Source organism: Babylonia areolata, chromosome 20 (genome assembly GCF_041734735.1).
Source record: "Babylonia areolata isolate BAREFJ2019XMU chromosome 20, ASM4173473v1, whole genome shotgun sequence".
Lineage (NCBI taxonomy): Eukaryota > Metazoa > Mollusca > Gastropoda > Neogastropoda > Buccinidae > Babylonia > Babylonia areolata.
The window spans coordinates 18,733,837-18,757,262 of record NC_134895.1 but is presented as its reverse complement, the minus strand read 5'-3'; the positions used below and the strand labels follow the sequence as shown (position 1 = coordinate 18,757,262).

General features: G+C 44.4%; 1 protein-coding gene across 1 annotated transcript in view; it reads left to right on the top strand.

Moving 5' to 3' along the window:
• LOC143295295 (inactive tyrosine-protein kinase transmembrane receptor ROR1-like) overlaps positions 1 to 23,426 on the top strand; it is a 210,547-nt gene that overhangs the window by 183,541 nt on the left and 3,580 nt on the right. The window contains exons 8-12 of the mRNA XM_076606916.1: positions 823 to 1,032; positions 2,429 to 2,533; positions 9,209 to 9,346; positions 10,881 to 10,988; positions 20,881 to 21,149. Coding sequence (XP_076463031.1) covers positions 823 to 1,032; positions 2,429 to 2,533; positions 9,209 to 9,346; positions 10,881 to 10,988; positions 20,881 to 21,149 — 830 coding nt within the window. The remainder of the gene's footprint in view (positions 1 to 822; positions 1,033 to 2,428; positions 2,534 to 9,208; positions 9,347 to 10,880; positions 10,989 to 20,880; positions 21,150 to 23,426) is intronic.

Below are 23,426 nucleotides of genomic sequence, written 5' to 3'. Positions count from 1 at the left end.
TTGTTCGTTGTAGAAGAAGATGTATGCAGAGCCCTCGATGCAGTGTCTGACGGCTTCAGACTATTGACGTGTCCAGTGTCAGGATAAGTACAGTGGTGTTCTCTCCCTGCTGTGTGGCTCGTAGTTTCAGGTCGATAACGCTTACCGCGTCCTGTTACCTGGCACGCAGATAATGACAAGCTAGAGAACCACCAGGTGCTGAAAGTTAGTTTTTTGTTTCGTTTTTGTCAGTTTCAGGTTGTTGTCATTGTCGCTTATTTTCAACTTGCATGCCTGTCATGTCGCTCCTTCCATTTTATGTATCCGTCAATCTTCCCGGCTGTCCGTTAGTCATTCCTGCTCTACCCCCCTACCTTACCCCCCCTACCCCCCCCCACCACTGCCTCTCATCCCAAGGTCATTTGATACAGCGTTCAAAATATTTTTAAATAGGAAGTAATAATGATAGTAATGATACTACTACTACTACTATTACTACTACTAATTGATAAGAAAGTCTAGAGAGAGAGCTGGACAATGTAAGGTCTTCAGATAATAATGATAATAATAACGATAATGATATGATGATGATATAATGATGATGACGACGATGATAATGATTCTAATCATAATAATCATGATGGTGACGACATAATGGTGATGATGATGAGGACGATGATGATGATGATAAATTCTAATCATTATCATTAACATCATCATCATCATTGTTGTTGTTTTGTTGTTATTATTATCATCATCAGCATCATCATCATCATCATCATAATCGTGATACTTATCATGATTACTAACAACATCACCACCATTTCCTCCCTGTCCACACAGCGGCCTTCGCGGTGATCGCCTCCACAGACCACCTGTCCCAGCGGTGTCAGGACTACGGGATTCCCTCCCTCTGCTTCCACGCCTTCCCGCTGTGTGACGAGTCCGGCGACAAGCCCCGCCCCCGGCAGATCTGCAGGGACGAGTGCGAGATTCTGGAGAACGACCTCTGCAAGACCGAGTACCTCCTAGCCAAGCGGCATCGTCTGATAGGTGCGGAGATACTGAGAGAGAGAGAGAGAGAGAGAGAGAGAGAGAGAGCTGGGAGGAGAAAAGGAGGGGAGTGGAGAAGAGAGAGAAACAGATGCGGAATTAGCGGGGAGGGGGGGCTCTAGAGAGTGGTAGGTGTGGTGATACAGACAACAGAGAGGGGATGAGAGAGAGACCGCCTGGTATGTGCGGAGAGAGAGAGAGAGAGATTCAAAAACTTTATTACTCAAGGATAAAGATTTTAGGCATTCCTAGTCTTCCAACCTGTCCTTGTGACAACAAAAACAGTAACGATAAGACACAACAATAATAATGAGAGAGAGAGAGAGAGCTGGGGGGAGAAAAGGAGGGGAGTGGGAGAGGGAGGGAGAAGAAAGAGAGAGAGACAGATGCGGAATTAGTGGGGAGAGCGGGGAGGGAATGGGGAGAGAGAGAGTGATAGGTGTGGTGATACAGACATAACAGAGAGGGGGTGAGAGAGAGACCGACTGATATGTGCGGGGAGAGAGAGAGAGAGAGAGTGCTGGGGGGAGAGAAGCAGGGGAATGGGAGAGGGGGGGTAGAAGAAAGAGACAGATGCGGAATTACAGAGAGAGCGAGGGGAGAGAGTGTGTGTGTGTGGTAGGTGTGGAGATACAGAGATAGAGAGTGGTGGGGTGGGGGGAGAAGCAGGGGAGTGGGAGAGGGAGGTAGAAGAAAGAGAGAGACAGACAGATGCGGAATTACAAAAAGAGCGAGGAGAGGGCGAGGGAGGGAGAGAGAGAGTGTGTGTGTGTGTGTGTGGTAGATGCGGAGATACAGAGATAGAGAGTGGTGGGATGAGGGAGAGAGAAGCAGAGGAGTCAGAGAGGGAGGGAGAAGAAAGAGAGAGAGATAGATGCGGAATTGCAGAGATAGGAGAGAGGGGGGAGAGAGCAAGGGGGAGGGACGGAGAGAGAGAGAGTGTGTGTGTGTGGTAGGTGCGGAGATACAGAGAGAGAGAGATGCGGAGATACAAGACAGAGAGAGAGAGAGAGAGTGCCTGATAGGTGCGGAATGAGATTCAGATTCAGATGGTTTATTCATTAAGGCCACAGTTCATAAGAACGAGGAGAGATAATAACATTATTGTATGTTACCAGAACTGTAGCAGTTAATTACGACATAACTATATCTCTTAAGCGAAAAGCTTTATATAAGATTTAATGCCAAATTACGTATAACTCCGTCTTCCGTAGATGCCATCAGCAAATTATATCGAAATAAACATGGACATGTATATTTCTTTGGGATGCGGGGCGAGAGAGAGAAGAGAGAGAGAGAGAGAGAGAGAGAGAGAGAGATTGTTAGCAGTTGTAGCTGCAATTGTATTATTGTTATGATGATGATGATTGTTATGATTTTGCTATTATCATCACAGGCGACAAGGTTCTGCCAGAGTGCCACAAGCTGAAAGGTCCAGGAACCCCAGAAGGAGACAAGTGCATCCGTGTGGACGTTCCCAACGCCAGTCGTGTTAACGACAGTGAGTTTGTTGTTGGTGTTGCTGTTTCTTACCTTATGTTCATTACGAGTACCCTCAAGAACAGTCACTGGTTGGGGAGGGGGGGGGGGGCTGGAAAGGAATTTATTTTCGAAAATGCACTGATCAAATTGAAGGTTGTTACGTTAAAACTGTTTTCCCGAGACTGCCTAAGAAAATTCACACATACTTTCGTGATAGATCATAGAATCGTCAACGAAGCCCGAGAGTCTATAAATTATATTCTTCGAATGAAGAAAGAACGAAAAGAAAAAAAAAAGAATGAGGAAAGAAAGCAAGAAAGAAAGAAAGAAAATGTTTATTTAAAAAAAATTAAAAAAAAAAGGGTGGGGTGGGAGGGTGATACCTTCAAAACTTTTACAACTATTGCATACACTTGAACTCCGAACCAGCGCATACTTACACACTCTCTCTCTCTCTCTCTCTCTCTCTCTCTCTCTCTCTCTCTCTCTCTCTCTCTCTCTCTCCATCAACAGATTTCAGCTGACGAAAGCTAGATAGTAGCATGTAAGCATGAAAGGTCTATGTCTGTCTCTGAAGCACCTCCGTGAAAACCCAGACGTAAGTGTCTTAATGCTCGTTGACTAGCCAGACATGTGAGTTGACGTAAATAGGACCCTGGACCTGTTTACCTCCCCTCCGTGGATGAATGTCACCAGCCTCAAGTGATAGCATCCATTTAGACGTCTTAGACTTTCAAGAACTTGAATCGGAGTGCCTGTGAGAGGTTGTTTGTTTTTTTTCTTTCTTTTCTGCTGTTCCTCTTTCATTCTCATTTCTTCTTCCTACTTAACGTCTGTACCTCAGTCTGTTTCGTCTTCCTATTCCTGTCCTCATTCATTCTTCTGTTACGAAGAAGACGTTGAGGGGAAAGAGGGTTTGGGGTTATTTTCGGGTTTCACTATTGCCATAGTAAAACTAGGATGAGAGGGATTTTTTTTTCCACATAATATTGTCTGCAGTCGTTTACTTTTGTGCGTGTGCAAAGTTTGTTTCATTTCAAAGGCTGAGATTTTTTTTAATCAGATGGAGAAGGAACTCCGAAACTTTTTAAGCAAAACGTTCAAGTCATCTTTTACACAGAAAAGACAAGAACTCGAGGAAGGCATTTGATGTATAAAATCTGATTGAAATGAACATACATTATGCTTTTCAAATGTTCATTATCTGCAAAGCATAACACGTGATTTACCTATTCTTCAAATAAATTTTATGTAAATCGCCCAGTTAAAAGTGATACTATGTGTTCTATTTTTGCGTTTTATTTCTCAGTTTAGTTTTCATTGAGCTTCTTGACATATTTCGCAGATTCGCTGAATTGTTTTTGACATTTGTCCAAGCATTTATCTTTAAGGAAAAATACTGTCAGTACTAAAATAACATCAAGGGTCATATCCGATTTAAATTCAACACCATGACCAAATATAATCAAAATTTCACGAGATTCATTGAAACTGCTGGATCGCACTTTCCGTTTACTGCAGTTTGAAACCGGTCCCAAAAGATGTGAACATTTTATCAACTCCAAAATAAATGATTTGTGCCAGCACATTCTGCATAAAGCAAAAAAGGCATGCATTATCATCATCGACTCTTCCTATGTGCGACAGGACATGGTAAGTATCAGATTGTGCTATTCACTACCCTAAAACCATCTAACTTTCCTTGATTCTGTGCTCTTGATTTTTTTATGTTTTATTCAAAGTTGATTTTTTGTTCGGGTTTCCATTCCACTTGTTGCGCTATCTGGTTCTGATTTCAGTTAATACTAACGCATACGTTTGTAGTTTCTTTGTTTTTTTGCGTGCTTCTCTTGTGTGGATTAAAGAGGCTTGGTCCACAATGTTTGTTGTAAAAATCATAGAGGCTTCGACTTTAAACATTCTCAGCGCTTATTTTCTTAGATCATAGACAGAAACCAGTCTTCACTCATCTTTAGAATTGGTTATCTTAAAGACGAGGCATAAAGACGGTTCGTTGAGTAGTTTTCAGTGTTCTGTTAGTTGAAGAAAAAAAGTCATCGGTGATTATATTATCAAGTGTCAATTATGTCAACAGCACACTCGTAATTAATGCCTAAGCACGCCGGCACACGAGCCACACCGAACAACCCTGGATGTGCACCGACTATCACGACAGATGTTTCACACAAACATACCCTCAGCACTGGTATTTGTTAATGATGATAATAACCTTCGTTGGATTTTAGTGCCATCATCCATAAATATTATTTTATTCAGAAGAGAAAAAAAAAGCCGATTGCGTAGATGTCACGAGAATTCGAAAATGAGCGTTGTGAAAACAGGATGTCGATGTGTTGAAGGTAAATGTAAACACTATAAAGTGTTTTCAGAGGGGAATGGTGTGGGTGGGGGGAAGGGCCTTCCCTATCCATAACCTCCTTCTACCCTACTAATCCCACCCCTTTCCCCTCGCTCTTCCCTCGATTCCCACACCCTACAATCTCAGTCTTCCTCACCCCACACTCCACACACACTAAAGTGTGATGATGATGATGATTATGATAATTATAATGATTATGATACTTGTTGTGATGATGATAATAATAATCATCATCATCATCATCATAATGATAATAATAACAATAATAATAATAATAATAATAATTATGATGATGATAGCAATAATAATAGTAATGATGATAATGTACAGTCTTTTTCTGCATATAGTCCTCAGTCAGCATTGAGACTCAGATCTCCTCCTTCTCCATTCTTTCAGTTCCTGTGTGTCTGTTGGGCAAAACTTTTTTCTTGTACCTTGGAGGAGTAGAGGGAGGGGGGCGCTCTCTCGACATGGCGGCAACGATAAACGTCACCGGGAACAATCTGGCAGCTGTATCATGGGGGCCATTTGGTTTATTGGAAGAGAACAGGTTTATGGAAAGCGAGCGTGACAGCGTTCCCTCCAGCCGGCCTCGCAATCGTTGTTTAGGACGGCCATTTTGTTTTTTTGCCAAGTTTTCTCCCCCCCCCCCTTTTTTTTTTTTTATAACCTCCTATCCGTTGAGTTGTGTATAAACCACGTTACCCATATCCTACTTGTCTAACTGCACACACACACATACACACTAAAAAAAAAAAATGGCGTCTTATTTAGTGTTGTTGGATTTTGCCTGAAGGCTGTTGAGACCTTACGGTAATGGGTTGTCCTGGAAAGGGGCAGTAACACGGGCAAAGAGCGATTGTGAAAGAGCTCGTGTTTCAGCTCGTGTGTCAGTTTGAATAAGAGATACTCAAGAAGTGAATGGAGTGCCTGGGCTTAGGCTCAGTCGCAATGATATGTGCAGATATATATGTGTGTGTGTGTGTGTGTGTGTGTGTGTGTGCTCGTGTTTGGAGGGGGGAAGATGGTGGCCAGAGGGGTGGGTGTGTGAGTTGAAGCAGGCTTGTTATGTGGAATATGTTCAGGAAATGGGGGAGGGAGGGGGTGGGGGTGGACGGGAAACGGAAAAGCAAATTTATAAATTACCACAACAGACTGGAACAGTTAGAGGGTGTAACATGATAATTATGTTACATCTCATATCAGGCGTAGAAAAAATAGAGAGAATAGAATCATACGAATATAGATGATAGATACCATATGCATGTCCGGCTTGTAGACATTACACCAATGATTGCGGTGTAACAACAAAAGTGATGATGATGAAAACAACCATTACACGAGCCGCTGTTTCTCTTTAACAGAATACTAACGAATAGGTCCCTCTTTTCTGTGTGTTGAGGAAAGCAGTTATCATATTTCAAATGACAGACTGGAGCCAGATCGAGTGAATAGTGCCATTTCATCGTGTAAGACATCCTGATCCTGTCTACCGGATGTGTGTCGAAATTACATAATGAGCAATCAGAAAGCAGATGGGACTGTGATTTATTACTTAATAACCAATCATGAGGTCAGCATATAGCAGCCGAGGCTGTTTGGTTATTACATAATAAACAATCGTAGCAGTCAGGAATATGTGTCTTTAATACATAACAAACAATCACACAGCAGCCAGGACTGTGTTTCTTTACTACAAATAAACTGTTATGGCGGTCAGTACTGTTTGTCATCATTACATAATAATCATAGCAGACAAGACAATTGTTAATTACTGCATGGTAAACTGGTAAACAATGATATGGCATTCAGGACTGTTTGTCATCATTACATAGCAGACAATCATACAGCAGCCAGGGCTGTATGTCATTGTCACATAACAGACAACCATACAGCAGCCAGGGCTGTATGTCATTGTCACATAACAGACAATCATATAGCAGCCAGGGCTGTATGTCATTGTCACATAACAGACAATCATATAGCAGCCAGGGCTGTATGTCATTGTCACATAACAGACAATCATATAGCAGCCAGGGTTGTATGTCATTATTACATAACAGACAATCATATAGCAGCCAGGGCTGTATGTCATTATTACATAACAGACAATCATATAACAGCCAGGGCTGTATGTCATTGTTACATAACAGACAATCATATAGCAGCCAGGGCTGTATGTCATTATTACACAACAGACAATCATATAGCAGCCAGGGCTGTATGTCATTGTTACATAACAATCATACAGCAGCCAGGGCTGTATGTCATTGTTGCATAGCGGACAATCATATAGCAGCCAGAGCTGTGTGTCATTGTTACATAGCGGACAATCATATAGCAGCCAGGGCTGTATGTCATTATTACATAACAGACAATCATATAACAGCCAGGGCTGTATGTCATTGTTACATAACAGACAATCATATAGCAGCCAGGGCTGTATGTCATTATTACACAACAGACAATCATATAGCAGCCAGGGCTGTATGTCATTGTTACATAACAATCATACAGCAGCCAGGGCTGTATGTCATTGTTACATAGCGGACAATCATATAGCAGCCAGGGCTGTATGTCATTGTTGCATAGCGGACAATCATACAGCAGCCAGAGCTGTGTGTCATTGTTACATAGCGGACAATCATATAGCACCCAGGGCTGTATGTCATTTACATAACAGACAATCATACAGCAGCCAGGACTGTATGTCATTTTTACACAACAATCATATAGCAGCCAGGGCTGTATGTCATTGTTACATAACAGACAATCATACAGCAGCTAGGGCTGTATGTTATTGTTACATAACAGACAATCATACAGCAGCCAAGGCTGTATGTCATTGTTATATAACCGACAATCACACAGCAGCCAAGGCTGTATGTCATTGTTATATAACAGACAATCATATAGCAGCCAGGGCTGTATGTCATTGTTATATAACAGACAGTCATACAGCAGCCAGTGCATTATCACGTAATTCACAATCATATAACAGCCAGGGCTGTGTCATCATTACACAATAAATCATACAGCAGCCAGGACTCTGTGACACAAACAATCAAAACAGCAGTCGGATAATAAAAAATTAAAAAATAGTGGGGTCAACAGCATCAGGTATTACCTCCCAAAACAAGTGCTGTAAATTTTTGCATCAGCCTCCATCCAAGTCGTGTGCCCTTGAAATGAGGATGAGCGAAAGCAAATGCACTTGTCTGTATTTAATCACAGAGGAGCACCGTACAGAACCAGAACAATCGGAAACCGAAGCAGGGTGCGCGCAAATGTAAGGAAGAGAGAGGGGCGAGCTCGCAGGGCTGTAAACTAATTTTCCAAAGGGAGCCGAGGGGGGCCCCCCACCAACCTCCCCCGCCCCCCCCCCCCCCCTTACCCCCCACCACCACCCTGGGGTGCTGACAAGGTAACTAACTTTGACATAAGATGATGATGGCACAGCTGCAGCATTACAGAGACTTGAGGCCGGCCGGGTGTGCTTGTGCAGGCTGCAGAAAGTTTGTTGGGACTGATGGCGATGTTTTGAGAGACTCGCCAGCCTCCAAGGGAGAGACCCCCCCCCCCACCCCCACCCCAGCATCTATAGTGCCAAGATAGACTGGGGTGTGTGTGTGGTGCCACCCGGTGCGGCCCGGGCATTATCGGGACTTTCTGAGTATATATACATGTACCGGTGATAGTGAGGGTAGACGACAGATAGTGAACAGGAGGGAACTTCTGTTTCTCACTGTTCGTGTGTGTGTGTGTGTCTGTCTGTCTGTCTCTCGCTTTTTCTTGTTCCTCCCCACCCCCCTTCCACCTTTCAGTAGGCGTGCATTCGTGTGTGTATTTCTGTGTGTGTGTGTGTCTGTGTCTTCGTGTACGTCTGTGTCTGTGTCTGTAGTCCAAAGGACACTCACTTCAAAGATAAGGCGGTGATTTCAACTTTCGCAAGGTAGTGTGAAAGGTAACCCTGACTCGTAAACACTCGTTTCAGATTCGCATGGAGCTGAATTTCTTCAGTCAGATTGCGCTGGAAAGAAGAGCAAACAATGACTGTCGTTGTCATGCACTGTTATAGACCAGTTTATCGTCATACAGCTTTTTTTTGGGGGGGTGAAGGGTTATGGTGAAGTGGGGGCATGTGCACGTGCTTTTTATTTTCAGAATAACTGATGCTCGAGCAGCTAATTTTTGAATGTTTGTGTGTGTGTGTGTGTGTTTCCGCGTGTGTGGTCGTGTGCGTGTATGTATGTGTATGCGTGTGTGTTTGTGTGTGTGTGTGTGTGTGTGTGTTTGTGTGTGTGTGTGTGTCAGAACACGAGTGTTACAACGGGACGGGTACCAAGTACATGGGCCGCTACAGCCGTACCAAGTCCGGGCTGCAGTGCCAGCCCTGGAACGCTGACGTGCCCCACGCCCACTCCTTCAAGGCCTCCAAGTTCCCTGAATTGGGTAGGTTTCTGTATGTGCATGTAGGGGTGTGGGTGTGGGTGTCTCTCTCTCTCTCTCTGTCTGTGTGTCTGTGTGTGAATCTGTCTGTCGGTCTGTGTGTGCGTGTGTGTGTGCGTGTGCGTGTGTGTGTGTGTGTGTGTGTGTGTGTGTGTGTGTCCACTCCTTCAAGGCCTCAAAGTCCCCTGAACTGAGTAGGTGTCTGTCTGTCTGTCTGTCGGGCCTCTGTGTGTGTGTGTGTGTGTGTGTGTGTGTTTCTCTGTGTGTGTGTGGGGGGGGGATTGAGTGTCTGTGTTTGTATACATGTATGCATGTGTGTGTGTGTGTGTCCGTGTCTGTGTCTGTGCGAGTGTCCACTCTTTCCACTCTTCAAAGTTCCCTGAGAAGCGAGAGAGGTAGATGCTGACGTCCGATGAAGATGAACCCAGTACCGATGCATGTCCTTGTCAGTTCACAACTGGCGATGACTAATGCGGCTGAGGGGGGCGGGGCGGGGGGGTGTGCGGTTTTGGTGGGAGGGAGGTGGGAGCTGCCGACAGTCTGTTCACCATGCAGCCTGATGGAAATTGACCCCCACCCCCCACCCCCGGCCCCCCTCCCTCCCCCCCAATGTACGCGTACACCCTTATTTAACCCTCGCCCCTCTCGACCCAACCCCATCCCTCAAAAATAAAACTAACAAGAACAGTAAAGAAAGTCAACCCAATAACAAAAAGAAAATTTGAACTGATTAAAGAAACAAGTAAAAACAAAACAAACCCAACAACAACAACAACAACAAAAAAACTAACTACAAAAGCAGAAAAAGAAAACAACCACAAACAAAAAAGACTGCCCCTCCCTCCCCCAACCCGTTCCCATGAAACACATGCCTTTTTCAGCCTCTCTGGATAACGTGATGAAACGGGCAACAGTAGGGGAAGATGATCAAATCTGTCTGCATGTCGCTCTCTCTCTCTCTCTCTCTCTCTCTCTCTCTCTCTCTCTCTCTCTCTCTCTCTCTCTCTTCCCCTCTCTCGCTCTCTTTCTCCCTCCCTCTCTCTCTTTCTTTCCTCCCCCTCTCTCTTTCTCTCTCTCGCTCTCTCTCGCTCTCTCTCTCTCTCCGTCTGTGTGTGTATGTGTGTGTGTGTGTGTGTGTGTGTGTGTGTGTGTGTGTGTGTGCAATGATGAAAATTGTGTGTGTGTGTGTGCGTGAGAGAGAGAGAGAGAGAGAGAGAGCGTTCATTTCATGGGCGTACGTTTTATTGTGTTTTATTGTCTCAGACTGACTATTGCTATGATAGATTTATCGCGTTTTCTTTCATTACTTATCTATTCATTTTTCTTTTCTTTTCTTTTTTTCTTCTTTTTTTGTGTGTGTGTTTGTTTTTTTGGTTTTTTTGGTTTGGTACGTGCGTGTGTCCCGTTGGCTGAATGGGTATTTCGCAGTGCTCACGGATGATGGGTTTCGCGTTATTTGCGACATTTGCATGTAAAGTATTTCATTCATATACAGCTCATTTGTGTATCGTTTTTTTCCCCCCTCCATCTGTTTCAGCCGGTGGTCACAACTACTGCCGGAACCCCGGCAACACGATGAGCGGCCCCTGGTGTTTCACCACCAGCGAACGAGTGCAGAAGGAGCTGTGTGACATCCCCACCTGTGGTAGGTGGTCGCTGGTCTCTGTCTTCGCCTCTGTTTGTTGTGTTGTCTTGTTTGGTCGTCCTGTTCTGCTCTGCCCTGCTCTCTGCTCTTGTGTCTTTTCCTGTTGTGTCCTGTTCTATGCTGTTCTGTCATGTCCTCGTTTTCTGTTCTGTGCAGCTCTGTCGTGTCCTGTTCTGTTCTGCTCTGTACTGTTCTCTTCGCTTGTGTCTTTTCCTCTTCTGTCCTGTTTTATTCTGTTGTGTCTTCTTCTGTTCTGTTGCATCACGTTTTGTTCCGTCCTGTTGTGTTCTGTCCTGTTGTGTCCTGTCCTGTCCTGTTGTGCCTTGTTCTGTTGTGTTGTGCCTTGTCCTGTTCTGTGGTGTCCTGTTCTGTTCTGTTGTGCCTTGTCCTGTCCTGTGATGTCCTGTTCTGTTGTGTTGTGCCTTGTCCTGTTCTGTGATGTCCTGTTCTGTTGTGTTGTGCCTTGTCCTGTCCTGTGGTGTCCTGTTCTGTTGTGTTGTGCCTTGTCCTGTTCTGTGATGTCCTGTTCTGTTCTGTTCTGTTGTGCCTTGTCCTGTTCTGTGGTGTCCTATCCTGTTCTGTGGTGTCCTATCCTGTTCTGTGGTATCCTGTCCTGTTCTGTGGTTCCCTGTCCTGTTCTGTTTTGTTTTTTGCCCGTTCCTTTTTACCGTGTCGTGTGTTATATGTTATATAAGCAATATGTTATTTCCAACATATGATACAAGTACAATGATGAAGTGGACAGGACAACAGCAAAGTGTCATGTCATATCATTTCACATTTCCCGTCCCATCCCATCCTGTCAGGTCCTATGCTGTCCTGCCCCGCCTTGTCTTCCTTCTCCACTGAGTGCATTTAAAAATTATACCCGACGGCCCTCTCCCGTCTGTCTATGTATCTGCCAATCTGTATCTATCTGTCTGTCTGTCTGTCTGTCTATCTATCTATGTCCCTATCATCTATCCATCTGTCTGTCTGTCTATCTACCTATCCATTCATCCATATGTCTGTCTACATCTTCTCCAGCTACTTGCCCCATCCCAGTCGCTTTTTCTTCCTCATGGTCATCACCATGTCCACCCACCCCCGTTGTCTGTGCAGTCAGTTCGATCCCAGATGCACGTCTGCCGCTTCTCTCTCTCTCTCTCTCTCTCTCTCTCTCTCTCTCTCACACACACACACACACACACACACACACACACACACACACACACACACACACAGAGAGAGAGAGAGAGAGAGACCCGAACCCTACAATCAACGGAACGATTTTCCGAACAGAAGCTCTAGGCTGCCTAATGGAACAGTACCCGCTACAGAGCCACGTGTACACTCTGTCCGCCCCAGCTTGTTATGAATATTGGGCCGTGTTTATTTCCCCTCCCTCAGTCTGTTTCCTGAGCCTGGCAGCCCACTCGTGCCGATCAGCCACCGCCACAGTCTCCGGTCCATCGGATCGGAAAAAACGGGAAAAAATGCGATATGTTTAATTGACTTAAAACGCTGCTGCGTCAGACTGTTGCAAAAGAGAGAGAGGGGGGAGAGAGAGAGAGAGAGAGAGCAACTGGTCCTTAACTACTCCCCCGCCCCTGGGTACAGTAGGAGAGGGGTTGGGGTGGGGTAGTGCGTTTGGCATACCTGTGCCAGGTGTATCAGTTGTATACAAATGCAGACCTCCACTTTTGTCTTATCCCCCCCAGGCGTTCTGTTGTGCGAGAGCTTTTGTCGGGAGGCGTAAATTATGTCCTTTCTGCTGCCTGCCATGGCTGATAAGTTCCAGACGTCAAGATGGCATGATGGAAACAGCTTAATATCGATGGGTCTTGTTTATGGAAAGGTATACATTATCTCCTGCATGTCAAACGGGGAAGAGATGTATTATATCGGCAGGTTTAAACAAATACGGAATGTCATCAGTAGAAGCCTCTTCGGAATGTTTTTTTTTGTGTGTGTGTCAAACATTTAGCTGGCATTTGTCAACTTTTGAATTCTTCAAATCCAAATGTGTGTGTGGAAGAATTTATCGATGAGAAGTTTACAGGGAGTTATCAGTGACACTTGAAAAGGAAAATTCCAAATCACGTTATCTATTCACCGCCATTTTTCGTTTCTCTTCATCTTTAAACAAATTAACAGTATCGTGCACGTGGCATTTGTAAAAATCGTCATAGCTCACCAAGTTCTGTACAGCTGTCCTACTAGCTGCCATAGCTATTAGTGTTGATTTTGGGAGAGCTTCGTTGTTTTCGACTCTCTCTCTCTCTCTCTCTCATATCTTTACATCTCTGTCTGTCTGTCTGTCTGTCTGTCTGTGTCTCTCTCTCTCCCCTCTGTCTCTCCCTCTCTCTGTCTTTCACATAATGTGTCTATCTGTCCATATCCCTATTACCCGTCGCCTTATTTGCTGCCTTTTATGTCTCTTACATCTGTGTTTAAAATTTTATCGTTACTTTTCTGTGTTAATTTCACTTGAATCATTCATGTGTAGCATTCATGCTAGGGTTTTGTTGTTGTTTTTCCCTTGGTGTGTGTTAGTGTGAGTGTGTGTGTGTGTGTGTGTTAGTGTGTGTGTGTGTGTGTGCGTGTGTGTGTTGCTTCCGTTCCGTACAGATGTGAGTGATGTTGTGTCTCTCAGTTTGACGCTGTGTTATACTAGTACATTATACATGTATTAAGTATTCAGTATAACTACATTTATATGCGTGCATGTTTGTGTGTCTCTTAGAACAACGGCAGATGTGTAAGTCGGCCAAAGTGCTAATATCTTCACCGTTGGAAAATAAAGATTCATTCATTCATTCTCTCTCTCTCTCTCTCTCTCTCTCTCTCTCTCTCTCTCTCTCTCTCTCTCCCTCCCTCTCTCTCTCTCTCTCTACCCCATCCCCTGGCGATGCCATTCGTTCTCTTTAGTTATGTCATCCCGTGCCAGAGACAGCACAGACAGACAGGCAGAGAGAAACACAGACACGTGGTGAAGAGAAGGGGGGGGGGTTCTGGAAATGAATGCCTCCAGTCCCCTGTCAGCAGTCTCCAGAACCCTGCTCCATCCCCCACCCCTCACCCCCACCCCCTTCACACCCCCACCCTACTCCCCTCCGGTGTCAGATGTAGCCAGCTGCCATCTTTAACTTACCTCCGCAATGATATCCGACCTCTTGAAGTGCATGCCTTCTCCACACAGGTAGAAAGAGGGAGAGGGGAGAGAGAGAGAGGTGGGTGGGAGGGAAATGGGTTTGGTCAAAGTAGGCGTACGATCATCGACACACAAAAAGTCTGCATTTCAAATCACGTCTTGAAAACTTCAAGCATCCATGGAAGAAGTCTGCCGAGGTCAGTTTAAGCGGTCATTGTACGAATTTCAGTTCTGATTGTTTTGGAGCTAAAACCAAAAAAGTCTCATTATGAACGAATTTTGATTGGAACCGTGCGGACATATCGTGGGGAAGTGGTTTTATGAGGGCAGAAAAGCGATGATGATCAAGAATCAGAGAGTGCACAGGTAATAGTCTGTTGTTGGAGCAGAAGGCACACAATGGTAACGTTCTCCACTTTTGACAGGCATTCCTTCTCGAGTCTACGAGAGTCGAAAGACTTCAAAATTCCATTTTTGTTATGTCAGACGTGTGGTATGCATTCCTCTTTTTTTTCTTCTTTTTTTTTTCTTTTTTTTTAAAAATGATATCCGTGTCAGTCCTGTCGTTTAAGACTTAATAAAACTTCGATCTTTACATTGTGCAGCTTTTGTAGCTTTCGGTCCACCATAGCTGTCAGCCTAGCGAGAGACTCTTCTCCGTCACCCCATCATCACTGCCTCACGCCCTCTCCCCCCTCCCTCCCTCCCTCCCTCCCTCTCTTCGCCCTGTCAGATGTTGCCAGGTGCCAGGCTGACCCCACATCATGCTGTGAGACACCAGTTCTCGGAGTACACGCTTCCCCACACACAGTCAGACAGACGGGTAGGGGTAGAAAAAAGGGGTGGCGAGGGGAAGGCGAAGAGAGAGTTGGGTACTGGGGGGGCGGGGAGGGGGGGGAGAGGAGGAGCAATGGATGTGCAGAGATGTGAAAGAAGAGGAGGATGAAGCAGGTGAGGTCAGGCTTTCTTCTGTTTCTGTTTCTTCCGTAGAGAGTGTATAACACACACCTGTACAGGTGCAGATTGTGCATTTAACCTGGGCTTTACTTACTGAGGCGTGGTGGTATATAATTATGTATGGTTGAGGCAGGGGGTCTATTTTTTATTTGTCACACACGCCATGGCATTGAATTCTCACATGTAGAGAAATAGAAGAGACCATAGTTACATGGGGAAAAAAAAACAAGAAAAACGTAATATCGCACGAACTAATTAAAAAGGGGCGTTATACAAAGAAAGATTATTGGGGGTCAAATGCTTTGGGCAGGATTCGATATACCCGAGTATACTTTTGATGGTTGTACTCTAACCCGTGTACGAGCAGGAATTTTCTTTGTTAAATATACATTGTACACTGCAAGTAGGCTGCATTACATACCTGGGTAGCTCCAGGTGAAGCGAGGTATACTTTGGCATGGAACACCAGATTCGGGTATAGGAGGGGCAGTGGGGAGGGAGGGGGTGAGGGGGTGGGGGCGGGCATGTCTTCTCAGCAACTGCTGCAGAGAAAGGCGGGGTGGGGGGGGGTGGAGTAGGAGTGAGCGAGAGGGAGGGGGGTATGCCTGTCGGTGGGTTCAGACTCTCTCTATTGAACGAGACACGGGTGCACCTGTTGTGAGCCCGGCTGCTCGATTATCCAAACAGTGTGGCGGGTTTTTCAGCCAGATCAGGTATCTGCTTTGTGCCATGCGTACGTGGCGGAGCCTCCCTCCTCGCCTCACCTCACCTCACCCAGACCGTCAGTCCGTCCGTTAGTCTGCCAGTCCATCCTCAATCTATCTGTCAGTCCGACAGTTAGTCCGTCAATTAGTCTGTCAGTCCGTCAGTTAGTCCGTCAGTCAGTCAATCAGTCAGTCTGTCAATCCGACAGTTAGTCTGTCAGTCAGTCAGTTAGTCCATCCGTCCGTCAGTCATTCTGTTAGTTAGTCAGTCATTTTGTCAGTCAGTCCATTAGTTAGTCCGCCAGTCAGTCTGTCAGTCCGTTAGTTAGTCAGTCTGTCAGTCCGTCAGTTAGTTAGCCTGTCAGTCATTCAGTCTGTCTGTCAGTCAGTCTGTCTGTCAGTCCGTCAGTCAGTCAGTCAGTCTGTCTGTCAGTCAGTCAGTCTGTCTGTCTGTCTGTCAGTCAGTCTGTCATTCCGTCAGTCTGTCAGTCAGTCAGTCCGTCAGTCAGTCTGCGGCGTCCCGGTCCTTGTCTGGACCACTGAGCTCGATGGTCTGGACTGCTTGCTGATGTAGCTCACAGGGAAGAGGTGGTGGTAGTTCTTGGGGATGTGATGATGGATGTGATAAAGTAGTGAAGGGGGTGTTTTTTGTGTTTGTCTGTCTCCATTTCTATCTCTCTCTGTGTCTTTCTGTCGTGTCTGTCTGTCTGTCTCCATTTCTATTTCTCTATGTGCCTTTCTTTCTGTGTGTCTGTCTTTGTCCTTCTCTGAATCCATGCCTCTGTGTCTTTGTCTCAGTTTCTCTGTGTGTCTGTCTGTGCAAGGAACTCGCACTTTGGCATCGCAGCTCGTTTCAGATTCCCTCACATGGATCTAACCATTAGTTATTGCCATGAATCTCATCGTTGGTTCATTGACATGGATCTCACCATTAGTTCGTCGACAGTGAGCTCGGGTCTGATTTATAGATATGGAGAAAAACTTTGGTTCAGCCAAGTCCAGTTTTAGTTGATTGACAGCTGGAGCACACCTCTCCTGTTGATTGGCTGACGTTGGGCCACGCCCCCAGTTTTGGTGACGCTTGGTTTTTGTTTCGTTTTGTTTGTTGTTGTTGTTGTTTTCCTTTGTTTGTTTTTTTGTGTTTGGGGGGACACTGAAGCTTTTCTTTACTTTGCTTTAATGAGCCGTCAAAAGCCAGTACAGCTCTACATTTAGAAGTTCTTGCAAGGACTGACCCGACACTCGACATCCTCAGACCACATCCCATGGAAGTCAAGGTCACACAAAACAACACATCGCAATACAATACAAAAACGCTGTACTCTTACCTTTTTTTTCTTTTTTCTTTTTTTTCATCAACGAAGAAACAAACCAAACCAACCAGCAAACAAGCGAGTGTCGTGGCACGATGCTCCGCTCCAACTGATCAGAAGCCATTTTTTCCCCTTGTGGCAGAGGTTTGTTGAAATAAAGCGGTTTCTGCACACCCGTTAGGCGATAAACAGCCTCTGCACCTGCCCCTCCCCCATTAATGGCTATCGCCACGCTGCAGCCTCCCCTGACAGGTAAGATATGGAAGGGGAATCAGACAGTTCCAGATTATGAGGAGAGCCAGAGAGTGGAGAGCGGTGAGAAGGAAGAGGAGGAGATATGTGAGGGGGTGGGTGGTAGAGAGAGAAGAGGAAGGGGAGGCAGTGGTGTTTTGTTTTTTCCGTTTCTTTTTTGTTTTGGGTTGTTTTTTTCTTCAAACAGATGAACTAATGAGGATGCTCAGAACAGGCAAAGGTGTACTAAGGTGTAATGCTGAAGAAAGGAGATAGTGAAGATAAAATTGCAGTTCGGATGAGGATAGTGCTTTTAAGTGTTCGGCCGGAGATAATAACTTGACAGTGTGGGTAGAGAGCTGCGCAGTTGCTGCCGTTTGTTTGTGTGAAAAAGTAGGCGGTTGATTTAGAGGGGCGGGGAAAAGGCGGGTATATAAAAGTGTGTGTGTTTGTGTGTGTGTGTGTGTTAGGGGTTCGCGTGAGCGTTCGTCTGTGTCTGTGTGACCTGCAATGTAACAGGCATTTTCACATTCATAACAACATCACCGCCTATCTGCTTGACGTGTTTACGCCTCCAGCTTCACTTGTTTATTTTAGCCGGCATGTCTTTTTTTTTGTTCGGGGAACAACTATCAGAGACATAAACACTCCGCGCGCACACACACCCACACCCCACTAAATCTTGCAACAGGACAGTTAATGCCTTCAGCTACTTTACACGCTGGAGACATCGCACGTCAGCAGCAAGCAGAACGGGCTGGCAAGAACTGGCATCGCCAGATTCCCTCCCCCCTCCCCCCCCCCCCCCCCCCCCCCCCCCCCCCCCCCCCCCCCCCCAAAACACATACATCATCCACCGTTGAACTTCAAATCCCACGTAATGTGGGTCTCCTTTTGGCACGTGTTATCGGAGCGATGCGTCAGGCATTATGTTACACAAGGTGGACACGGGAAGAGGGCGAGGGGGGGATGGGGGAAAAGTGGAGCAGAAGATAGGGCGGGAGACAGGAATAAATGGGGGGGCATAAATCACACTGCATGGACCAAGAGATGGACGGTTTGATTATCAGGGCAACGCAATACGTACAAACACCTTTTCTGTTTTTTTGCCACCACGGTGATGCTTTCGGCTTCTCTGCAGTCGGGCGGGGGTCTCTGTCTTTGTGTTTTAGTTGTTCCCGAGTTGTTCGTTGTTGCATGGGTGATGTCACACTGTTGTTGTCTGTTTTGCTACCTCTCTCTTCCTCCTCCTCCTCCTTCTTCTTCCCCCTCTCTCGTCCTTCTCATTTTCGTTCTACCCCCCTTTCCCCCTCTCTTTCTCTCCTCCTCTCCTCTCTCTCTCTCTCTCTTTCCCCCTCTCCCTCTCTCTCCCCCTCTCCCCCCGTCTCTCTCTCCCCTCCTCTTCTCTCTCTCTCTCTCTCTCTCTCTCTCCCTCTCCCCTTCACATATCCTCATCCTCTTCCTTCCCTCTCTCTCTCGTCCTTCTCATTATCGTCCTCTCTCTCTCCCTTCCTCTCTCTCTCTCTCTCTCTCTCTCCTCCTCCTCCTCCTCTCTCTCTCTCACTCTCTCTCGCTCTCTCGCTTTCATCCCCCTCTTTCCCAACTTGGCTGCACACTCACGTAAAATAATAGATAAATAAAGTTATATGCTCGCCAGCGACAGTTTCTCAAAAAGTGCGACTGGTGGTGTGAAAAGAAAAACGTGTTCGCGATAGTTTTAGAGATCTCTTCCACAGCGTTGTTCAAAATCAATTTATCACCACTTTTGAAGAACATATCCAGTCTGTTGAGGTAGAAGCATGGCATGTCTGAAAAAGATCTTGTTTGTTGTTTTCTGTTGTTGTTTTTGTTGATGTTTTACCTGTTTTATATATCTCATTAGTTGTGCTTATGAGAAAAAAAAACCCTGTCAGAACATCGTTAGTTAACCATTGCAAAAAGGAAACCTTCTGGTGCTGTTGTTCAAACAATCATCATGTGAATAATACAGGGTGGGATTTTTTTTTCTCTTTGTCGTATTTTCGTTGTCATGTCAAATTTTAGGTATTTCATGTGCTTCATGTTATTGTTCTGTTTCTTTCTTTATCATTTTCTGTTTGTGTGTTTTTAATTTATGTTTATATAGATAAATGTGTGTCTTCTGTGCACCTGTTTGTGTTTCTAAATTCATATATCACAATGCATTGATTGTGTAATATATATATATATATATATAGTTGAAAACAAAACTTCCTTTATCAAAATGTATGGCGAAAAAAAAGAGAAAAGAAAAACGACCGCTGGGTCTGTTAAACTGATAAATGAAGAAAGCATATAAAAATGTGAGTTGTGAAATAAGACTCACTTCCATAAAAAAAAAAAATAAAAAAAAAGACAAAAGCGAAGATGGCCAGAGATGTGCGTACAGAACATGTTATGGAGGACATTCAGAGAAAAGGAGCACAGGGGGTGGGGGGGTGGGGGGTGGGGGTGGAGAAGAAGAGAGATGCAGAGTGTAGGTAGTAGGGAACACATCAGTAGTAGTTGTCATAGTAAGTGATGTTTTTTTTCACTCCTCTCTCTGTTCCTTTCTTCTTCTCCGAACCTACTGTGACCCATTACTCTTATGTGGTGTGTAGTCAAATCTCTACCATCTTCGTTTTTTTTTCCGCTGAACAATACTCCGAAACTCTCTCGGGTCTTGCCTTGAGCCCCATATCATTTCCACTGATTTCAGTCCCTGAAGAAAAGGACCTATGGTCCGAAATGCCCACTCTTCTTACCAAATTGATTCTTATTTCACAACTTTTAAATTAGCTGACTAGTTTCTCCATTGGCACTGGAAACGAATGATGAGCGTCCAGTGGCATCTGTCAATCGGCTCTACCCAGGCTGTTGAGCAAATGACTTACACAGACTTCCTCCATTGACACAGGAAACGCATGATGAGCGCCCAATGGCAGCTGACTGTCAGTTGGCTGTCATTACCCAGGCTGCTGTGCAAATGACTCAGTTGTTTATAAAAGCGTTTAGAGTTTGGTATCTGATCGAAGTTAGGCGCTATAACATAAGTAAGTATCCGTATCATCTCCATATATCACGATGCATTGCTTCTTCAAAAATAAAATGAAATAGTTTATTTTAAAAAAATTAAATAAAAATTTAATGAATGAAATGAAAAAAAAAACCGCTCGACGTGAATACAGTGACGAAAAAAAAAAAGAATAAATAAATGAATAAAGGCTGCACGTCTGACGGTGCTTACAGTGATGGAAAATAAAATTAAAATGAAATGAAATAAACCGAAAATAAAAACGCTGCACGTGGTAACGGTGACGGGAAAAAAATAGATAAATGAAAAAAATAAAATAAAATAAAAACTCGCTGCACGTTGTTACAGTGACGGAAAATTAACTTAATTAAATAAAAACTCGCTGCACGTGCGTACAGTGACGGAAAATGAAATAAAACAGAATAATAAAAAATCTTAAAATTGGCTGCACGTGCTTACAGTGACGGAAAATGAAATAAAACAAAATGATATTTTTGTTTTAACTGGCTGCACGTGCTTACAGTGACGGAGAGCGCGGAGAGCAACAAGCTGATGTTCATCCTGGTGCCCAGCATCACCATCCCCCTGGCCCTGGCCATCCTCCTCGCCATCGTCTGCTTCTGCCAGCGGAGAGGGGGGCGGGGCGGGGGCCGCCACCACAGCACCAACGGGAAGTCCGGGCAGCCCGTGGAGATGAGCCCGCTCAACCCCAAGCCCAGCACCAGGGCCAAGGAGTTCCCCCCGCAGAACATCCGCTACCTGCAGGAGCTGGGGGAGGGCGCCTTTGGGAAGGTGTGTGGGGGCGGGGGTGCGGGGGGGGTGCGGAGGGGTTGGGGGTTGTTGTTGCTGTGTGTGTGTGGTGTGTGAGGGGAGAGGGGGTTTCGGGGGAAGGGGGGGGGGGGGTCTTAAGATAGTAATGTAATCGTCGTGGATTTTTCGTGACTGAAGTGATTCTTTTATTCTTTTTAACTCTGTGTGTGTATGTGTGTGAGAGAGAGAGAGAGAGAGAGAGAGAGAGTGTGTGTGTGTTACGATCATTGATTTAATTATCGTGGATTCTTTGTGACTGAAGTGGTTCTCTTTTTTAGTGTGTGTGTGCGCGCGCGTGTGTGTGCGTGTGTGTTCGTGTGTCTTAACATCATTAAGTTAATCATCGTGGATTTTTCGTGACTGAAGTGATTCTTTCAATTCTGTGTGTGTGTGTGTGAGAGAGAGAGAGAGAGAGAGAGAGAGAGAGAGAGAGAGAAAATAGTAAAAGTAATTTAATCATCATGGATTATTTGTGACTGAAGGGATTATTTTAACTTGTGTGCATATGTGTCTGTGTGTCGTTTTTAGTTGGAAGGATGCAAGGGCGGGTTTATAATATGCTCGCTCTCTCTCTCTCTCTCTCTCTCTCTCTCTGATTGTATGTGTACAGTGTGTATGGAGGATGTGAGAGAGGATGAAGATCATTTTTTATTTCATTGTAATGCTTATGAAGACATTAGAGCCAAGACACGACTTTTTCGTATTGCTGCTGAGAAAAGACATGACGTGCATAGTCTGTTATCCACTGAAAATGATGAAATTATTATTTTGCTTGCCAAATACATAGCAGAAGCTGTTAATATCAGGAAAAGGAAAATAAATAATAATAACACGTAACATCACTAGTTATATGATTAGCCTGGTACAGCTGTATACACTTCATGGTCACATTGTATGTTAAAAGTCTATTGTATGTTGCTTCACTACTATGGTGTGCGTACGTGTATTGGCACATACATAAATGTACGATTAAGTAATTTGTTTTGTTAATTCAGTTATTGACATTATTTGCTTTATTTATTGTTTGTTTTCTTTCATTCAGTACAAGGACGCTGCAACTTAGAATTGACCCCCTTGACATAAGGGCTGTAGTTAGGCCAATGTCAATAAAAAGCGTCTGAAGCGTCTCTCTCTCTCTCTCTCTCTTATTAGAAGGGGGAAGTATTAGTGGGTGTGGGCATGCTCTATGTATTATGCTTCTTCCTCTCTCCATTTTCTCCTTCCATTCTTTTTGCTGAGCAATAAGAGAACACACAGAGGTGGTCAGGTGCACATGCGAGTGCAACACACACACACACACACATATCGAAGCAGTTAATTTCACGGCAGCTTTATAAAAGCCTTTGATTTTTTTTCACATCACTGGCAGTTGTCATGCAGTGTGGAATAAGGGAGGGAACTTATCTTTAAAAGATTCCTTCAGCTTTCAGTGGAGGAAGGGAAACAACTTATTTTTTCTTTTCTTCGTTTTTTTGTTGGTGTTTTTGTTTGTTTTGTTTTGGGGGTCTCTCTCTCTCTCTCTCTCTCCCTCCCTCCCTCCCTTCCAGAGTGTCCAGTCTTTACAGAAGTTAAGCTTAGGAATTAATGATTTTGTGAAGTTAATGAATTTGTTATTATGACTTTTTTTCCCTTTTTCATTTTATTAATAATGCTAACACTAGCAATAATGATAAGGATAACAAGAAAGGCAAGGCCTTCAAGACTCACTTGTGATATACTTTTAAAAAAATCCAAGCTTTTTATGTATTGAGTATAATGCATTTACTGTTATATTTATATTTTTTGTATTCTCTAAACTTGGCACTTTGATCTGATATTCGACCCAACAAAAGATCTGTCATTATTATCATTTTTTGTTCAAACAGGAACTTCCTTTGCTAAGCACGGAAGTTTTATTTATTGCAAACGTTTTGGTGGAGACATTAAAACATGGGAAATTACTCTGCTGGGGAACTTAGTTTGCTTTAAACTGATCTTTCTCATCTTAAACATTGCATTTTGAAATTATACTCAATACATAAAAAGCTTGGATTTTTTTTTAAAGTGCATCACAAGTGAGTCTTGAAGGCCTTGCCTCTCTTGTTTCAAAATGTAATGTTTAAGATGAGAAAGATCAGTTTAAAGCAAATTAACTCCACTAACATTACAGAGTAATTTCCCTTCTTTAGTATCTGCATCAAAACGTTTGCAAAATAAATAAAACTTCCATGCTTAGGAAAAGAAGTTCCCGTTTGAACAAAAAATGATAATAATGACTGC